Here is a 19,096-nt window from a genome sequence, read left to right on the forward strand (position 1 = left end):
CAGCAGATTTAGATTTAAAGTAGTCCTTGAATTTTACCAACATGCCTCTTCTTACTAGACAGAAAACATTTAGAAGTTGCCCAATCACAGACTTCATACTAAAATGAATAATTTGGAGCTTAAGTGAGTAGGAAGTGTTTGGAGGCCTTTAACTGGTTTCCTTACAGTTTTCCACTGCACTGAACGCCAGCCAACATCAACTCTGACCAGCTTCCCCAAAACGCACCCCCCAAAGCTCAATGCTGCCACCACCATGTTTGACGGTGGAGCTGCCGTGCTCAGGGTGATGTGGAGAGGTGGTTTTCTGGCATTATTATTTGGATTTATCTGCGGGTATCAAAGTAAAAATGACATTTTTTTTCTCCACTTCACAAGTAAACACCAGTTGTTGTTGATCCATTACACAAGAGCCCAGCACAGTGTACTGAAGCTCAAGGTCAAATGCAGGGAAAGCGTGAAAAAGTTTGATGGGTATGATTTTTTGACAAAGGTCTGTGAATAACTCTGCTTTCATAACAGTGACAGTACAGGAATGTAGAACAACTTGTTGTATCATGGTTGCGTCACAATAAGCCCTTTATCCCATTATTTGCATGAATTAAGAGCAAAAACAGAAAGCAAGGTAAGACGACACACAATTTCTTCCCAAATAAGACTCTATAGGACACAGGTGTCAAACTCAAGGCCCGCGGGCTGAATCCGGCCCGTCAAGGTAAATTATCCAGCCCTCAAGAGCCAAAAAAAAAAAGGCATATCATGTCATAAAGTAGAGGCATATATCCTTTTAAAGTGTATAAATTGCCTAAATCTGTGCCTCCTGTAAGTTTAACTCACCCCAATATCAACTTTTGTTGCAGATAAACTGTATAAACTGGGCCTAAGATTGCTACTTTTATGTTACTGTGCATTTTTTATACTTCTATGTGAACTGGAATGAAATTAGAAATTGAAAAGTATCGTATATACACGTGCAACCGGCCCTTTTAATGACTTCATGATGCCAAAGTGGCCCTATATAGAAATGAGTTTGACACCCCTGCTATAGGAGCTAAATATTTGCAGCAAAACATCAGGAAGAGACTTTAAAACCCTAACAGGGTGCGCGCCGTTGATTGTGCTTCAAAAGCTGGAGGATCAGCCCACCTCCTTGAGCTCAGAAGTACATTTTCATCTATCTGTGCTTATCATGCACACGCCCTGTGCAGTTATCCAAGAGTCAAGGTCTAGTGCGAGGAATGCAAAGTTCGCCGGCAGTCAAAGGAAGGACCGACCGAGGACCGCCGCTGACAAAACAGACACGGCGCTCAGCGTCTTGTGTGTGTTCGGGCTAAACCCAAACACGCGCACCCTGTCAGGCCAAACTGACGGGAGGCAGCGCCTCAACGGCACCTGCTGCTGCGTCAGTGGGAAGAAATGAATCCAGCACGCTGCCCCGTCCGTCCTCATGCTTTGAGTGGGTGTGTGTGTGATGAAGCCAACACCTTCATACCTGCGGGGGAGTGGGAGGGGTTAGGGAGAAGGAACAAAGGTGTGAGCGGAACTGATTAAACAGGAAGGATAGGGTGGTGAGACAGGAAAGGTGACTTGAAGAGGGGTGGGGGGGTCACACCTGGCCTGGACCTTTGACCCCAGCTGTAGTTAAAACAGCATGGGCGATAAGGTTGGTCCGAGTGGAGGATTACAAAGGCCCCTAAAAAACATGTCTTGTTCTCTTTTGGCTTCTTTACTTTATTGATATAACCACTAAAGAAAACCAGCTCTACCTGCCATGCAGCTGCTGAGCAGTTAGTATCTTGTGAAAGTATTTATGCTCCATATTTTATCATGTTTTCACCACACACTTCAATGTGTTTCACTGAGGCTCTGTGCATGTAACAAGAATCCATTAAAACGGTATTTTTTCCGTTCCTGTTGTTTAGTTGCGATCTCCGTGCACACTGCACACTACACATGTAGAAACGGAGACATTTTCCTGTTACGCCACTAGTGGGCAGCAAGTTATCTGAAACTCAACACGAGCATGTGTGGAAATCGCCTGCCTCTACTCATTGCAGTCGTACTGCGCATGTGGTTTCCCCCATAGACATCATATACGTAGACGCGTCATAGGGCGCAGGTTCGCACGTCAACGTCACCGCCATATTGTATGTGGCAGAAAAAAGTCGAGTTCTGTTATTGTGAACGTGAATCAGAAAAGATGCCTCATTCCTGTGCTGCAATAAATACACACACACACGCATATATATATATATATATATATATATATATATATATATATATATATATATATATATGTGTGTGTGTGTGTGTGTGTGTGTGTGTGTGTGTGTGTGTGTGTGTGTGTGTGTGTTTATGTGTTATGAATATAAGGATAAATTTGTTAAATCTAAACATTGTGGTCTTCATTATTTCATAAACCCGTGTCACATGTGAACCTTTAGGAACAGACTTTTTGGGTGAGTATTAAAGAGGTAAAATTAATAATATGAGGAAAAAAAAGTCCTAAAGTAAAAATAAACTAACAAACACAAAAGTGATAATGTTATGATAAAAACATCATATTATGAGAATTAAGGGGGAACATTTCCAGAATAATCACAGTTTGCAGAATTATTTCACTCCTGGAGTAATAGGGCCAGGTTAGATTATTTTAATTATTTTATTCTTTAGAATAAATTCAGGAGAATGAAGCTAAAGGGATACGAAAATAAACTTGTAATATTACAAAAAAGAAATACTACGAATACAAAGTATATTCAGAGATTAAAGTCCCTCTGATACTGTTTAAGTGACTGAGTAACTGCCGATTTGCCACATTTAAGATGGCGGACGCTCTGACGCATCGCAGCATAGGCAGAACCCGCCCAATGACGCGTCTACTCTTATATTATGTCTATGGTTTCCCCATTCAGGGAGCTTCCATTATATTGTGCATATCAACAAAAAGCAGCACATGGTTAAAATCTGAAAAGTGTGGCATACGTTTTGCATTCAGCCCCCTTTACTCTGGCACACCTGAAAATAAAGCAGTCGGTAGTAAAAAAAAAAGTAAACCGATTCCACTGATGTGCAACTTGTGTAACTTAATCCAAGTAGAAATACAGCTGTCCTGTAAAGGGTTCTATAGATAAGATAACATTGGTCCAAAAATTCTGCTTTGATAGTGAGGAGAAAGTAAAATCTGCTGGAAAGCCCAAATAAGCCCCGTTTGCCACAAGCCAGAGGGCTGTTTCATAAAACCAGGATAGTGGATTCAGCCAGGGTTTTTCAGAGATCCTGGCTGAATTAAGCTCCTGATTCGGTATCACAACAGCAGTAGCACATAAATTACCACAGCGATTTAGTTAATGCTGGAGCTTTATCTGTTCAGTCACACCCATCAGAAAACAATCTATTTAATTTCTCTTATCTGTGTGTTTTGGTATTTTTTATCAACTTGCATTAAAATACCAGTGATACATATTGGCATTCACTAAGGTGCTATTAATATTTTTAAAATTAATGTGATAGCATATATATACCACATACCATTTTAGAATTATAACCAATATAATCTCTGCTGCTCACAACAAACTCAATAACTATTCACAACATGCTAATGGTTGCAAATTCTGAACCTGCATCCCAGATGCTAAAGTACACTTGCAAACACCTTAGCTACGCTGAGATGTTGCTGTGCTATCATGCATATGGCACATTTTTTCCACATCGTTCTGTGAATAGGCTGGTGTTTATCCACCGTTTAATATTAATATTTTCTTTTTTTACCTGAGTACTTACTCTGGAATTTAGTTTTACTTTGACATTTCTGATAAATCATTGTCGGTGCTTTATAATAATCCATGTGGGCATTGTTACTGTTCAATTGTCTTTTATAAAACTGGTTCTAGGTTCGATAGAAAGCCCTTTATTAGACTATTGCATGTTGAGGGGATTAGAGAAATGGTTTGAAGTGTGGCGCACGCAGCTCATCCATAGTGGCAGAGATAGAGCTCATGATCTCTTGAAGAAAGCCGCAGATGTTCATTTACCTGGATTCCTTAAACCTGGCTTGACACTCACACCCCTTGGCCTTTGTGAAACGGATACAAATAAGGATCAACTAGGTGGAGCCTGGCTTCAGTCCTTATCCTGGATTTCTAAATACTGCTTTAGTGAAACGGCCCCCAGAAGGGAGACAAAGGAAGCATTGAAAGAGTTCAATGCTAAGAGACAAATTAGTTCAGATCCTACAGGAAGTCAGTGTGGCAGAAAGCTCAGCACATCCTGAGTCTGTTGCACAGCTGGAGAGCTTTTAGGGAGACTGTTGCATCCTAGATGGACCAAGGAGTGCTTCCCAGCTGCCTTTAGACCTTATAACATCTGATGTTCCCAACATGCCAGTAGTTGTGTGGGTTCTGATTCAAGAATTATATATCATCTAAGATGATTTGTGAATAACTTATTTTACCGGGAATCAGTGGAATTGAACATGGAAGCTTTGGGCTCGCTGCTGGGTCTAGTACTCCTCCCCTTCTTCATCCTCTCCCTAAATGGAGTAGACTCCCACCTCCTCGTAGTCTTTCTCCAGAGCGGCCATGTCCTCCCGGGCCTTGGAGAACTTGCCCTCCTCCATGCCCTCGCCCACGTACCAGTGGATAAAGGCCCTCTTGGCGTACATCAGGTCAAACTTGTAGATGGCCGTGGTGTTGCTCAGCATGCACACGGCCCTCTGCACCTTGGCCAGGTCTCCTCCAGGAACCAACGTGAGAGGCTCGTAGTTGATGCCCACCTTGAAGCTGGTGGAACCCCGTTGTGCTACTTGCAGCATCAGCACCAGTTGCATCTTTAGCATCATCATTTATCATCGCTAATACACCTGCACCACAGACACATTCCCGCCCGGTGATGCTCCAGTAAACGGATGTGTTGTCGAGATGGTGAACCCAGGCTTTTTCACCAGAACATCAGAATGTTAGACGATGTTGGTTTTCATCCTCTTGTCTTGACTCTATGTAAGCACAGTTAACAATCACCTGTTCTTTACTCATCGACATCTGCAGCTCATCTCTCATTTATTTCTCATAAAGGCGGTCTGTCAGGTTTAAACTCACTGTTTTAGGTACATATGCTCCTAAATGCTCCCTCACAAGAGGCAGGACTACTAGTTTTATTGTTTTTGCATCTTTTGTACTGCACTGGGATGGGTTTTTGTAAAGCATGGACTGCTCACAGTGGTGGGAAGGCTTTGCAGGTTGAAGAAGAGGTGTTTGGATCTTGCGCTGGCTTTTTGATTTTTGTGTGGTGTTGAACACAATATCCTTCCCCTGCAGGTACTCCACTTTCTTCATAGCAGTTTCACTCCGTCTGTCCCATTTGCACTTTTCTGGGCGTTGCTGTTGTCTCTTCCTCACTTTCTTGGTCATGCTGCAGCATCAATACAAGCCGAGTGCTGCATATTGGCCTGAAGAATCATTTAACCTCTTAAGCCCAAGGCTCTATTTTCAAAAAAAATATGCATACTTATACTTTATAAGGCATTTCTTGAACTTGTACAATGCCTAAACTGTTAATCTTGTTATCAACTAACATAAAGGACCTGGAGGACGGTGTGGATGTGAAAATTTGAGAGTAAATTATTATGGGTCTGAGTAAATGAGATTTAAACGTCCAAAAAAGAAATTCCAACAAAAAAAGCAAATGTTTACATACAAAATGTTTGCTGTAAAGAAGAAATTTAACATGATAAAATGTAACAACAACATATTGGTGACGTCTGTAGCAAGTTTGGTGTCCACACAACAAGCAATTGAGAAGGTTTACATATTTAGATTGGAAGAAGCAAAATCCAGCCAGACCCTTATTTAGTTATTTTTCTGCCATTTTGGCACAATTTTTGGTATTTGAAATTTATTTTTGAAATTTAAAATGTGGGATGCTGTTTACTATTTGGTAGATACTTTTACAGAGGAGTCTCAAATGAACATCTGGACATATGATAAGTGTGTCGGTCTCAGTTAGGCAGCTACAAGCGCGTTATTGTTGCTGAAGAGCTCAAGCCCCCTTAAAAGAGGGTTTACGGGATTAAGGGGTTGATAAATCTCAAATCAGCTAATACTTTGGTCAAAACTGACATGGTGCTGCTTTAATCTAAATTTCTGTTCATTTAACCTAACTGAAGTTGTTCTTAAACTCAGAGAAACTATCTTCACTATGGGTTAAAAGTGCTTTTTTTCCCCTCTCTAAGTAAATCAGTCCAAACCTTTTAGCTCGTGGGCCATAATTATCAAATCAAAAGCAGCGAATAACATCACCAAGAAAAAAGTGATTTTTTTTTTAAAAACCTGTGTGTGATGTACCTAACATTTAACTTAATTAATGTAACTTAACTTTAACTGTAATAAATTTGCCCTAATTGAAAATAAAAAGGTTCTGGTCAGCATCATCATTCTTGAAATGTAATGGGGGGCCGCACAAAATCAGTCTAGGGGCCGCAAATGGCCCACGGGTTGCACTTTGAACATGCCTGAAGTAAATGATCTATTTAAATTTTACACTCTGATCAAAGTGATTCATTCCTGGGGCTCCATGGTTGTAATTTCAAACAAGTAGACTGGAATAAAGATTTTCATAAAAGTCAAATGGTAAGATCCCAAAAACAAATTGATTTATTTTAATTATGCTGAGAGCTTTCCAAAGATGTTTAAAATCTATTCTCTAAATATGTTTCATCTTTCATGAACTTGTTCTGTTTCAGTGCATCTTTCCAGGCTTTCATTCCGAAGATGAAAAAAATATTTTATATGTCCTGCAAAAGTAAGAAATAAAACGTTTAACATCCGGCGGCTGTTCTCCACTGAGTTTGTGAGCCTTTAGTGGATCTTCACTGTTAAACAGCTTCTGTTGTTGCTTCTCTTCTTCACTTGTACTTTCTGATCCATGATCTCTAATAAAAGTGTGAACTAACATTTCTGCTTTCTCATCATCCTTTTTTGCTGTAATTCCTTTATCCAATAAAACTGGACAGCCAAATTCTTTTAATTCCATTCATTCTTTTAATCATTCCCCATATTTGATCTATTTTTGTTTCTCCTCCTACTGAATTACAAAACTTTCTCCAAAATACCCTCTTTGCATTTTTGTTTTTCCTCATAATTGCCTGCAGCCTTTTATATTCAATAAGATTTTGTATAATATGAGTTCTTTTTAATACCTTAAATGTTTTATTTCAAGATTTAATTACATTTCCTCATGCTTCTGTCCACCATGGTACATTTCTTTCTTAATGTTTCCCTCCTTTCTGATTAATTCACTGTTTAGCAGCTTCTAAGTTGGCTTCACACTTCGCAATTATCTTTAATTGTCTGTCAGTAATCAATCTAAAATCTCCACAACATATCTTCCCCTTTAAATTTTCTGTTCTAAAGATAACCTCTTACATGGATTATAAAAAATTAACTATCTTCACAGCTCCAATTTTACTCCAAACTTCAATTGTTATAATTACCCAAAGTTCTCCTTTTTTCAAAACTCTATATGACATTTTTTGTTTGACAAATATCACACAACCACCTCTTTGGCCCTCCTCTCTGTTCCTGCGTATACTCTTATATCCATTAATGACAAAATCTAAGCTTGGTTTCAGCCAAGTTTCTTGAACACTTATAATTTATGGTTTAATTCTTCCATTTTATGTTTGACTTGGTCTGTGCAGTTAATCACGTAGGCTATGAACAGAATAAGCTTTTGAGTTGTTCTACCTGTTGTTTTAACATGTCCTCTAAAGCTGCTCTCTGATCTTACGCTTTGAATTACTTTTCATGTTTCCAGCACTGAATTTTGTCCTGGCAGCCTTTTCACTGCTTCAGCATAACTTTTATTATCCACCTTCACTTTCTGAACTTCCAAAGCTTTCTTCCTGACTTAACCTCCGTATGTCACTGAGAGATTACCTCCACAGATGTTCATCCCCTTTACTTTTCAAACCTGTGCTCTTCTCCACACCTTGGACATCTTTGTTTCCCTTTGCACACTGCAGCTATGTGCCCATACCTCTGACATTTATAGCAGCAAAGAGGTGGAGAAACATATTGAACAAAAAAAAGCTCATGCTACCGATTTTTATTTGTTCTGGCAAAATTAATCCTGAAATTAACTGCTCTCAACAATCGTCTGATTTTCTTCACCTCACCACCTTCAATGTTTCGTCTTAATTTTTCCAGATCCTCAACAGGATTGCCACAAATCACTCCACGAGACACTTTATTTTCTTCAAGAACTCCTGGACACTACTTTGTCAGACACTACTTACTAGCAAATGCTTTGAATATTTAGTGTCTTGTTTCGCTGAATCTCATCTTTACATTTTATCAAACTCCCATCTTGAAGGAATTTTGCCATTTCTACATCTTCCACCTTGTTTTTCAGTTCCCTAGATAATGCAACTAGACTGATTCATTTCTTCATCCTTCCTAAATTTAAGGATTATTTTGAACTCTCCCCTCCTTTGGATAATCCTTTAAGATGCAATAAAACAAAGATTAAATGGCAATGTTGCCTTTGTTGGTACTCTAATTGTTGTCACCCTTCTCCAGGGCCCCAACCACTTTGTTAAAGTGCTGCAGTGCCTCTGGATCTAAAACCAGGAAAAAGGAGAGACAATAACCAATAAACACCAACAGTTGTGTGCAGTCATTTCTGAAATGTGTAAATATTCATCTTAAAGTGATACATGCTCTCTAAAGTGCTAAATATGCAAGCTAAAGTGCTCAAGTGAAAAGTAAAGGTGTTCATTCTTAGATGTAACAAACTGCTTGTCACACTGACTCTCCTGAACAGTCTCCTGTCAGTTTTGTCTCATGTGAACCCGAGTGGCCAAACATTTCCCCACCAACACTTTTTTCTGGTGAGTATAGAACAGCCATCGATGTTCAGACTACAGATTCTCTACAATCCAGGATGTTTAGCTGCAATGTTAGCTTTAGCCTAGTTTTTTTTTTTTTTTTTTTACCTCATGCTTTTGGGTAAAACTTTTTATATGGAGAAAAGTGAGGCCTGTTCATGGTTGTTGGGAACTTTCTGGATAAATCCCTGGTTATTAGCATAATGCTAGTGTAGAGCAGATTTGGCCACCTAAAGCTTTCAAGAAATTGGCTTTTAAAGCCACACTAATATTTTTTTTTAACCTTATATAATCCAAGTCCCTGTGACGGTAACTCAAGTGTTTAGACAACTAAGGACTCTCCCCCTAGTCACTTTCATTTTAATTTGTGTGCAAGTCCAGGGTCTACTTGTTTATGCCAGTCACCTGATTCCCCATTATGGAACAAAGGCATTTCTGTTCAATAGAAATGAGATCTAGAAATAACTTAAGGTAGAACAGATCTGATAAGATCAGAGGTTCACCAGGACAGACCTCTAATAGCCAGAGCAACTAAAACTGTTTAAAGGCTAAATGATGCAGTTTTATCCAATGCCAGTGACTACCTTCATTTAACAGTTCATGCTTCAGTTGTGAATCTTCTAGGAACTGGCCGGCTATTATATTCCTAAACTTTTCTGGCAGGGTAGACATGTGAAATAAAGCAAATATTCCTCAACTAGTTATTTAGTAATTGGTTGCAAAGTCTCCACCGTTAAACAGGAAAGTCTGACACCTGCTGGACAGTAAAGGTAGCACACGAGTTGATCATTTACTTAGAATCAGGAAGCAGAAGAGGCAAAAGGCTTCTGTAGGGGTTTATTTCAAAGATCATGCAGTGCACAATGGAGGAGCTGAACATCACTCTGAATGCTACACATGAAAACTAATACACTTTTAATCATCTGGTACAAAACAAACTAAATATTGCTGGAGGAATGTAACAAATTAAATACAGGATAAACAAATGTGCAACAGAACTACTGCTGCGCTGCAGATCTTAAAAAGCTTCAGGAGGTTCACATAACCCTCGTGTAAATACAAAAAGTCATCAGGTATAGAACTAAAAAGACAAAATGCAATAAATTACCTCTTTCAAGTTTGCGGGGCATTTACTGAGAGAACTGTGGAGGCATGGGGTACGGCACCAGTGGTGGAGGGGGGTGCTGTGGGGCAGGGTGCTGGGGAGGAGCCTGTGCCTGAGGGAAGGAGAACTGAGGATGGCCCGCGCCGTTCTGGACGGCAGGCTTGTTGGGTGCAAACTGTTGTGCCTGGAAGTTGTTCTGGGCGGCAAACGACCCGGTTTGGTTGTTGCTGAAGTTTGACTGTCCGTTACTGTTGTAGTTGCCTCCCCCGTAGCCATTGCTGGTGCCGTTGGAGCCTCCAAAGCCTCCGTTCTGAGAACCTGTGCCGTAACTCTTGTTTGGTCCATTGTTATAACCTCTACCGTTATCTCTATCCCTACCACCACCGTAATCTCGCCTGCCAGACGAATACCTATCCCGACCATAATCACCACCTCTGCCGCCCCTTGAACGACCTGGAAAACAAAGAAAGCCACAATAGTTGTCTTGACTTTATAAGCCCGTCTGACATTTAATGCAACCCAAAAAACAAACTGCGGAAAGAAAGTAACTGCTGTTTACAGCACAGTTTTTGCATCTCACCAATTATTTTTACCTCCTCTTTCTTCTGCCATCTGGAGGAGCTTTGGGTTAATCGCCTGGTTGGCCTCTCGGAGCACGGAGACGAGGTCCGTGGCCTGCCTCATGTTGTTGGGCGTGAAGAAGGTATAGGCCGTTCCGGTCTTTTGGCTACGAGCCGTCCTGCCGATGCGGTGGATATAGTCCTCAGAGTTGTTAGGGTAGTCATAGTTGATGACAAATTTCACGTCTTCCACATCTGTAAGATGTTGCGGTGTGGCAGAAAGGAGGGCAACACATTGTGTGTGCCAGAGCCAACACAACAACCAGATCAAGAGAAAAATAAAGTTAGACCCCATCACTGGATGAAAAGGCTGGCTTAGCCTCAAGGCTGGAAAAGACTAGCGGCAACAGGGAGACTACGGTGGGAAGAGACAAAAGATGCACACTCCGTTTGCTTCTGATACACTGTGCAAAAGCCTTACCTTGAAGGAGTATGCATTCAATAATCCATTCCCATTGCAGCACAACCCTACTTTGTTATTAAAAAATGTGGCTCTACAGGAAAAAAATAAATAAACTTCCCCTTAGAAACTGGGCCTAAAAAAACAAAAACAAAAAACCCTCCAACCCTGTAGCTCCTTGCTGGCTACCGAGTTCAAACTTTGCCGAGTTAACCTGTAGACCAGAGCCCCTCGGGAGGAAGCCTACAGGTCAACCCCCCTTCAGCATGTCATCTTTTTCCATACCCAGCGTTCACTTGACCATAATGTCTCTCGTTGGCAGGTCTCGACATGACTTTGAAACGCAGGCGAGGGAGGAATGTGAGCTTGGATTTTGTCCAACCGTGTCCAACTACCATGTCCCACTGTCACCAAAAGCGCCAGTAGCCATGTCATTACAGAGGTGAGGGTTTGATCGGACTGCTCTTCAGACTCGTGTCTATGAAACTGCATCATTAACCATGCCTCAAACGTCTCACTAGAACAGTTCAATTGGCTCAAATGACTTGCAATGCAGAATCCAAAAGTACATGCAAGACAAGAGGAGGCAGTGGAGCTGAGCTTTTAAGCTGGGACAGTTTGACCTGGGCGTGTGAAACAGTCCAAACCATGGCCAGGGAAAAAAAGAAAAGAAAAAAGAGGACTTGGGGGAGGAACTTTGGCCAGCCCTCAACTCTCCCCCATTTTTAGGCAGGCCAGCACATTATGCTTCGTTTGGGCCTGGTCACCTCTGCATGACTGGGAGACCCGTGCCTCGCCAGTCTGGACACCTCCAAGAATCCTCCTTCCCCCTCTGGATACCTGGGCTTGTCATGCCAAGGCCCTGCCACACAGACTGCTCCTTCAGGTCAGGGGAGAAACTCAGAAAGAAGCAGAAGTGTTAAAGAAAGCAAAACACTTTCTTTTACAAAAGCATTCAACGTATGAAAGAGTCTAGTTTAGAGGATACAGACCTAAGCCTCTGGATGCAACGTCTGTAGCGATGAGGATTGGGGCTTTGCCAAATTTGAACTCTAAAGAATGACAAAAAGGAGAATTAATTAAATTCTGGACATTTCTAATAAAATAAAAAAAGAGAAACTAAAAATTGATAGTTACCATTAAGAACCCAGTCCCTCTCCTGCTGACTTTTGTCTCCATGGATCCCCATTGCAGGCCACCTGCATGAAGTCAAAGTTGTTACTGTGAAATATTAACACCAACATGTCTGCATATGTTCCAAGTTCATTTCAACACATACCCATCTCTTCTCATTCTTCGAGTAAGGTCATCACACCGCCTTTTGGTCTCGACAAAGATGATGGTCTTGTTTTCCTTCTCGCTCATGATTTCCTCAAGTAGACGGATTAGCCTACAAGAACATGTACGTTAAGGTCAAAACGCCTTAAAGACAGTGTCCTCTGGGTGCACAATCTGCAGCCGGGGCCTCCACTACTCACTTGTTCTCTTTTTCTCCATCGTTGCAAACATCCACAATCTGGAGGATGTTATGGTTAGCACTAAGCTGTAGAGCACCAATGTTGATCTGAACGTACTCCTTCAGGAAGTCTTCTGCCAGCTGGCGAACCTCTTTAGGCCAAGTGGCACTCCACATGAGCGTCTGCCTGTCAGGCTGCAAGAACAATCCAACAGTCAGTCAAAGGTACACCTTAGCAAGTCACATGTTTTCACAGGAAAGCTAAAAAGGCATGAATACACGACCCATACCCTGATTTGGTCAACAATCTTCCTGATCTGTGGTTCAAATCCCATGTCCAGCATTCTGTCTGCCTCGTCCAGCACCAGGTAAGTACATCTGCGAAGGTTTGTCTTTCCTGCCTCGAGGAAGTCAATGAGCCTGCCTGGAGTGGCGATGCAAATCTCTACACCTGAAATCATAAAATGCACCGTCAGAAGGAAACTTTCAAAACGCTCGCCATCAGCAGTTTTTAAACACAGAAACAAACTGTACCTCTTTCCAAGTCACGGAGCTGAGGCCCTTTGGGTGCCCCTCCATAGATGCAGGTGGATTTCAGACGAGAAGCTCTGCCGTATTCAGCCGCCACCTGCTGCACCTGCTGTGCCAGCTCACGAGTGGGGGCCAGCACTAAACACTGCCAGGAAGAAAAATGACTTTAATTCAACACTAGCATATAAAATATAAATACTAGCTTGCTAAAAACAGAACAGGTGTGGTAAAATGAGAAACTTAAACATGAACTTACAATTGGACCATCACCACGTTCCAAGAAAGGCTGGTGATTAATGTGGACAATTGCAGGCAGAAGATACTGCAAAAAAAAACAAAGGATTTTGATTATCAAGACTGCATACTGCTGCAAATTGTACAACGTGCCAAAGAAAACGTCCAACTTACGGAAAGTGTCTTGCCAGAGCCAGTCTGAGCAATGCCAACCATGTCCATGCCACTGAGAGCCAAAGGCCAACCCTGAGCCTGGATTGGTGTTGGTTCAGTCCAGTTCTGTTTGTTGATGACCTCCATCACATAAGCTTCAAAAAAATAAATATGGAAAAGAGTTAAAATGCACTGTGATCATTAAACAACAAATAAAACAGTATTTTTTCTTAAACTTACAAGGAAAGCTCGCCTCATGGAACTGGGTTATGGGATTTGGACACTCCCTCCCCTTCACTGTAATAGTTTTGGACCTTCTGTATTGCTCAGCTTCTTGCTGTAACAGAAGTTTCAGTAGTCAGATGTTTGCAAAGCACCAACACATGAAGGAGAAACCCTGTTTATAGTTACATAACATATACGTACCAGTGTTCTACGGGCAACGTCAGGATGCTGCTGGTAAAAGTTTTTCTCAAACTTTGGGAGCTCATCCAGGTTCCAGTGTTTCTTCCTCAGCCGCTCACCAGGATTGCCGAACTTTCCTCCTCCTCCACCACCACCACCCCGGCTCCCACCGAACCTGGGAGGTCCACCGCCATAGCTGCAGATGGAAGCAAATATTTTAGTTTCTAAAACCCCTGTGGACAAAGTAGACTTCCAATTCATGACACCAGCAGCCAGGATACAACAGAATTAGTACAACTGAACTGCGTTTGATTCATCTTAATGATCCAAAGAATCCTGGCTTTTTTTATATACAAAAATGTACAAGGTTGTTAAGCCTTAGAATAAACGAGTTTCTGTATTTTAAGCGCTAAAACGTTGTAGTTGGGGGTAGAGCAGGACATTCGTGAGCACAAAAAAAACATTTGCGGTAAATATAGATCTCTAACACGAAAAGCTACACACCATAAACTTCACTTGATAAAATGGGAGGGAAATAAAAATGAAACGCCTCGTTTACATTAGCTATCGCGTTCTCCCAACCAGGGGAGAACTAGGAGGAAAGGTGGGGGAGAAAAAAAAAAAAGGAAACACTGCCGGCATTTTGTGTCCGCGTTCTAACGCCGCCACATGGCGAAACGCCGACTAGCTAAGCAGCGTCACGTTAGCCGTGCTCCTCAAGCCTCTCTGCCGGAAACAAAAATATCAGACATGAGTCCCTAACCAGACATAAAATGGACGTCAGAAATGATTTAACGTTTTCTTTTTTCACAATCTTACTTTGTTTGTTACTAAAACGGGTCACAATAGAGGAAAGACTTGGAGCTAGCTGCGCAAAGGTTAGCCTCAAGCTAACAAACTGCAGCTGTGTGCGGGCACGAGGCCACACTAGGCCTCAGGCTAAACGAAACGACGAAGGGCTGAAAATACAGATGTTTTATTAAGAAAACTACTAAATAACCGCTGTGTGGTAAACGTGGCGACGCCAGGAAACGTACTGCACAGCTCCAACACTTTTTTTTCAGTATCTGAAGTATTATCGGCCATGTCACGCGACAGTAAAATTCTTCTAAAAACACAAATTACATAAAAGAAACACGAACTTACCCTCTGTCTCTATCTCTGCCGCGGTCTCTGTCAGAATATCCAGGCATATTGGGATCAAAACTTGCGATTTAAAAAATATTTATATAAGTACAAAGTGGCCTCGACAGCAGACAGAAACAGCGGCCGGCAGTGGTGCTGAAATGCCGGTTTCCAAGAAATGAGGCCCGGTTTATATGTGAGACGGAAAGTCTTCACTTCCGACGGATTCATCCGCCGCAACAGTTTCGCATCCCAGTTCTTCCCCAAACGTGAAAAGAACAAAGAAATGTCACAACTTTTACATCGTTTTCACACCAGGATCAAGGTCCTGACTTCTTATCATGGCGTCGTTGCACTTTGAGTATTCATACAGAGGAAATTAAGAACGTAGGGGTTTAAACAAAGACGCGCGCGCACACACACAAAGAGAAAACAGACCACGCGCAAAAAATCGGCGATTAGAATTTGAATCTACTTTAAACTTAATTAAAAACACTGATTAGAACAACCAAGTAACAAATAAATGTTTGTAAGATATTATACATGGTTAACTTTATGGCTTCACTGTTTCGATTGTTGGCGGATGAATATGTACCAGAGAAAAAGAGAGGTTATACGCCCAACTTCCGATGACTATATTACAGTAAATGACGCAATCAAGACCAACCCAGACTTTTGTGAGGATTTTTTTTTTACTTCACAGTGTTTTGAATAAGACTCATATTAACATTTCTGTTTAATTTCATATCCACTTGCCGATATGTTACGCAGATTCTTTATGGCATTATCTTAACTTTCAAAGTCAGAAGGAAAAAAACCCGGCCTTCTGCAAAAACTGGGTTATTGTATTGACCTAATTTGGACCATTATGGAAAAATAAACATGTAACAAATCAATGAATTAAAGTTTTTTCCAAACAATAACTGAACGATAAAACAGGACATAAAAACACAGGAGAGCTGCATTAATTTCAGTTATTCTTTATTTTTGTTATAGTAGAACCTCTGATCCTACGGTGCCATGTAAAACTATTGATATCTGTTTTGCCTTTTCATTTTTTTTTTTTTTTTTACTAATGTATTTTATGGGGGTTGTAAGTAAAAGATGAATACAATGTATGCTTGTGTTGTGAAAAGAAAATTATACAGTTTTACATTTTAAACAAATAAAAATCTGAAAAGTGTGGTGTGTATTTGTTTTCAGCTCCATTTATCCTGATACCCCAAAAATAAAATAAAGTGGAACGAATTCCTTTCTGAAGTCACCCAATTAGCCAGTGAAGTCAAATTCAAAATAAAGCCAAAATAAGTCCTGTTTGCAGTTTGCCACCGGCCAAGTAGATCAGGGGGGAAAAGGTTCTCTGGCTGGGTGAGACCTAAACCTCTACTTCCCAATTATGCGGCACTTTCTCAACCATATAAAATTACAATAAAATCCATGTGTGCGTGCTTGTATTTATTCCACATTCTACATTTACATTTATGTCCGCTGTATGTTTGTTTGTATAGTACCTTTTCACCAAGGCAACTTCTCTGTACGTGTAAAACACCAGAATAGAATGAGCAATAAGGCTAATACTAATTCTAAAAGTTGGTGGTTGTAACATGGCAATGTGTTTTTAAAAAGCAGGGTCTTAATATTGGTTACTTATTCACCTTAAAAATAAACACAACTAAAATAACCCCTAAAAATTCCATGTTTTTTTTTTTGTCTCCATAAACCCAGATGTTTGTTTCATAAAATATATTTTATGATCAAAAGCGTTGCATCATAAACCACTGATGGCTATGATAAGGCTACTTTTGTCAATTATTTGGGTAAAAAGCAGAGTTTAGTTGGACTCAGATTGATGAACCAAAAGCAGTATATGACACTTTCCCCTCCTTAAAACCCCTGCTCCTTTTGAGCCGTCTGTCCGGCGTTTAAACCATCACAGGTCTAGACGGGAGCTACACTAACGCAATGGCAGACTCTCTTTGTGCACTCTTCTTACAGGCCCAAGAAAAGACGGAACATGTTGTTGTACAAGGCCTTACATTGTTAGACAAAGGCAAGTTTAATTAGAACTAATTACACACAAAAATAAGATACTCTTACAAAATGATAGTGTTAACATACATAAAATTGCATCAGTCGGCTATGAGAAATACAGTCCTGCTAATGGATCATGCTGTTTGGATAAAAATAAAAAATAGAAACTACATAAAATCTCAAGATTGACCTTTTTATTAAAAGGAGGCAGTTATGGGGGGGACTTTTAGCCATGTAGTGTAGAACAGAAAGTAGGGTGACCCGCTGGGATCAGCTTGTGCACTGGACTTAAAAAAAAAAAAGGTGAGTTCGTATCCGCCGCAGATATCACCGTTAAATACTCACAGCAAGCTCCTTTTGTTTGTGTGCAATTCCTTTTTGCAGATCGTAGTTAAAAGAAAACAAAAACAAACATCTACTTAAGTTAAAGATAAATTACGCTTTGTTTGATCCACATATATGAACAATATCTTATTACTGTACAAAGCACCATCTGAGGACACTTTTCACTTTGCAAACATTTGTGAAAGATTTTTTTTTTAAGTGTTTGCAAATGATGAGAACAGTCCGCGGTCTCAGAGATTGCTAAACAGGCAGCATTTTTTCTTTTTAAAAAGACATTCAAGAATTTTATTTGTAACTGTGAAAATAAAAGAAAACAAAAAAACTTCTCAGAGACGACTGAATAATTCATTTGAATCACAACTTCATCCCATTCAGTCAGCTTTCAAGCCAAAGATCATATGGACACATGCAAAAGTGAAAAAAAATCAGCTCATGGATAATGTTATTGTCTGCTGTGAAAATATGAATGCAAAAGACACTTTTAATCCTCTTACAGAGAAAATCAAGACAAATGGCCAGCATTAGTTTTTAAATATTACAAACTATGTATGGCAGCTCCTGAGAAGGCGGCCAGGTAGAGCTCCATTAGCCACAAAACAGGTGTTAGCATGAGCAGGGCGGTGTGCACTTTAAGCAGTAGTAGGTTCATTGAGCCCGCTTGCTAAGATATATCAAAAGTAAATGCTATTTAGCACCACATGGCTGAAAGGTAGTAGAGGTTTCTACTTTATCAAATAACATGGAGGCAGCACAAAGCAGATAGTGATGAACTTCGTGCCACCATACACGATACACTGCCGGCTGCATGAATATAGTCCAGCTACAAATGACTGCCCACCACACTCCAGGGTGGAAATAATAATAAAATAATTAATAGATTTTAAAGGGTCAGCTAAATATTTGCAATTATTGATTACCGTATTTTTCGGACTATAAGGCGCACTTAAAAATGCTTACATTTTCTCAAAAAAAATTTGATGCGCCTTATATATGATTGCTGTGTGCACACTGACCGATTTTATGTGGTACCATGTGCTCAAAAATCTGTTAAAATGTGTAAGTACGACTTTAGTTAGCAACGAAGCTGCTCAGCTCAATGGATATTTGGAGCATTACGGTACACTGTGTCACTACCTGATCGGACCCCTGAGCTGTCTACAAGACTGCCTGACTGTAATGTCTAAACTAGAAGTACAGTCACGTAACGCAGCCCTCACCCGGAGTACGTGCTAGCAACAATAAACCAGGTAAGCTAATTCAATATAAAAGCTAAGTTTATTTTGGCCTTATGTTAGAAACAGGGCAGTGTGGTCCAACTACTCTGTCTTCCCGACAGAGATGGATAGCTCTCCCTCTCAGGAGATAGCGGTGTTAAGGAGGAAACTCACCGGACGCGTTGCAAAGCGCAGCAAAGCAGCATACACGCGTCCTACGCTTAGGTTAGCTATTCATTTTAATCAGTAAATAAATATACACCAGAATCATAACGCTACGCAACGGCTAAATTAGACTTCTAATTTCTAATGAAGTTAGAAGTTCTAATTTCAGACGCGTATTTGCTCCTGTTTGGCAGGGAATAAACGGGAAAACAACATCCTGTGTTGAAGTTCACTTCCTGAAGTATACCAAAATAAGAGTCATCAAAAATAAAGCGCCATGATGTAGTTGTGACAAGCTAACAAACTAAAATCTGCGATTTCTAATCAGATATGGTCAAGACACGGACTTTTAGGAGATCAAAACATAGGATATATTACTGATAATTTAATACCTTACCCATATATTACTTATAATTTGTCTTTCTGTAATT

The 19,096-nt window shown here is 40.5% G+C and overlaps 2 protein-coding genes across 3 annotated transcripts; both read right to left on the reverse strand.

Annotated features, from left to right (window-relative positions):
• Positions 1–4,528: 4,528 nt before the first annotated feature.
• Positions 4,529–4,825, reverse strand: LOC118566335 (tubulin alpha chain-like). The gene has a single exon (XM_036148065.1). It carries the CDS (start codon positions 4,823–4,825, stop codon positions 4,529–4,531), a length of 297 nt encoding a protein of 98 aa, XP_036003958.1.
• Positions 4,826–9,703: 4,878 nt separating this feature from the next.
• Positions 9,704–15,082, reverse strand: ddx5 (DEAD (Asp-Glu-Ala-Asp) box helicase 5). Of its 2 annotated transcripts, none has more exons than XM_012867860.3 (13): positions 14,932–15,081; positions 13,807–13,981; positions 13,621–13,717; positions 13,402–13,535; positions 13,250–13,315; positions 12,997–13,138; positions 12,753–12,913; positions 12,485–12,657; positions 12,286–12,396; positions 12,144–12,205; positions 11,999–12,058; positions 10,580–10,801; positions 9,704–10,439 (listed from the first exon to the last, which is right to left on the reverse strand). In XM_012867860.3, exons 1-13 carry the CDS (start codon positions 14,976–14,978, stop codon positions 10,012–10,014), a joined length of 1,878 nt encoding a protein of 625 aa, XP_012723314.2. In that variant the 5' UTR covers positions 14,979–15,081; the 3' UTR covers positions 9,704–10,011. The 2 variants fall into 2 exon arrangements, with proteins under 2 accessions (XP_012723314.2, XP_012723315.2); XM_012867861.3 differs by having other exon boundaries at positions 10,331–10,439; positions 10,567–10,801; positions 14,932–15,082.
• Between the last annotated feature and the right edge of the window lie 4,014 nt (positions 15,083–19,096).

Source organism: Fundulus heteroclitus, chromosome 16 (genome assembly GCF_011125445.2).
Source record: "Fundulus heteroclitus isolate FHET01 chromosome 16, MU-UCD_Fhet_4.1, whole genome shotgun sequence".
Classification (NCBI taxonomy): Eukaryota; Metazoa; Chordata; class Actinopteri; order Cyprinodontiformes; family Fundulidae; genus Fundulus; species Fundulus heteroclitus.